This window comes from Octopus bimaculoides, chromosome 23 (assembly GCF_001194135.2).
Source record: "Octopus bimaculoides isolate UCB-OBI-ISO-001 chromosome 23, ASM119413v2, whole genome shotgun sequence".
NCBI lineage: Eukaryota > Metazoa > Mollusca > Cephalopoda > Octopoda > Octopodidae > Octopus > Octopus bimaculoides.
The window spans coordinates 21,402,383-21,403,174 of NC_069003.1; the positions used below are offsets into that span (position 1 = coordinate 21,402,383).

The window sequence follows — 792 nt, forward strand, 5'->3', positions numbered from 1 at the left end:
TATAGAAAACCTTTCTCAATAAATTCCGCCTGACACATGCAAACTTGCAAAAGTGGATATTAAAAGGGCGCTGCTTTATATATATATATATATATATATATATATATATACATGTGTGTGTGTATATCAAGCCCAAGTGTGTTTACCTGCATCACTTTCTCTGTTGGACTTAGTCTTTGTTAAAGACTTTGCAGTGTAAGCTCAAATCATTTCAGCACAGCTGTTTTCTATATTGAGCATCTTTGGATCATGTATGTGAGTTTGTGTATGCATGTGTGTGTGTATGTGCAGATTTGTATGCTTTGATTTCTGTATGTCTTCTCATGCATATACTTGCATATCTATATATGTATGTGTATGTATGTAGGTCTGTCTGTCTGTCTGTCTGTCTTTCTGCATGTATGTTTGTGTGTATGCATGTATGTATGGATGTATGTATATTTCCAATGTATTTGCTTTTAACTGTTCTACCAATTCTGAAACAGAGGACATGATCAAGTGATATGTAATTAAATGACAAAAAAATTCTGCAATTAAATCAACCTCCTCAGTGTCATTGTCACTTACCGATATGACGACCCTCGACTCACAACACGGGTTTTATTCCGTGGCAGTTTTTTCACTGTGTGGCATCGAAAGAATGCATGGTGTTCTATACATTTCTTCCAGAATCCTTTGCATTCATTCCGACTCTCAAAGAAGAATTCCACTATATCCTTGTAGTAACCCTGAGCAAACAGAAAGAGAGAGAGAGAGAGATGAAGACAAAGGTGAATAAGAGACAATTAAGGT

At 35.7% G+C, this 792-nt stretch overlaps 1 protein-coding gene across 1 annotated transcript in view; it reads right to left on the reverse strand.

The window, feature by feature from the left end:
* The window catches only part of LOC106867812 (FERM, ARHGEF and pleckstrin domain-containing protein 1), a 303,490-nt gene that overhangs the window by 74,340 nt on the left and 228,358 nt on the right, over positions 1–792 (reverse strand). The window contains exon 10 of the mRNA XM_052976041.1: positions 568–728. Within this exon, the coding sequence (XP_052832001.1) occupies positions 568–728 (161 nt within the window). The remainder of the gene's footprint in view (positions 1–567; positions 729–792) is intronic.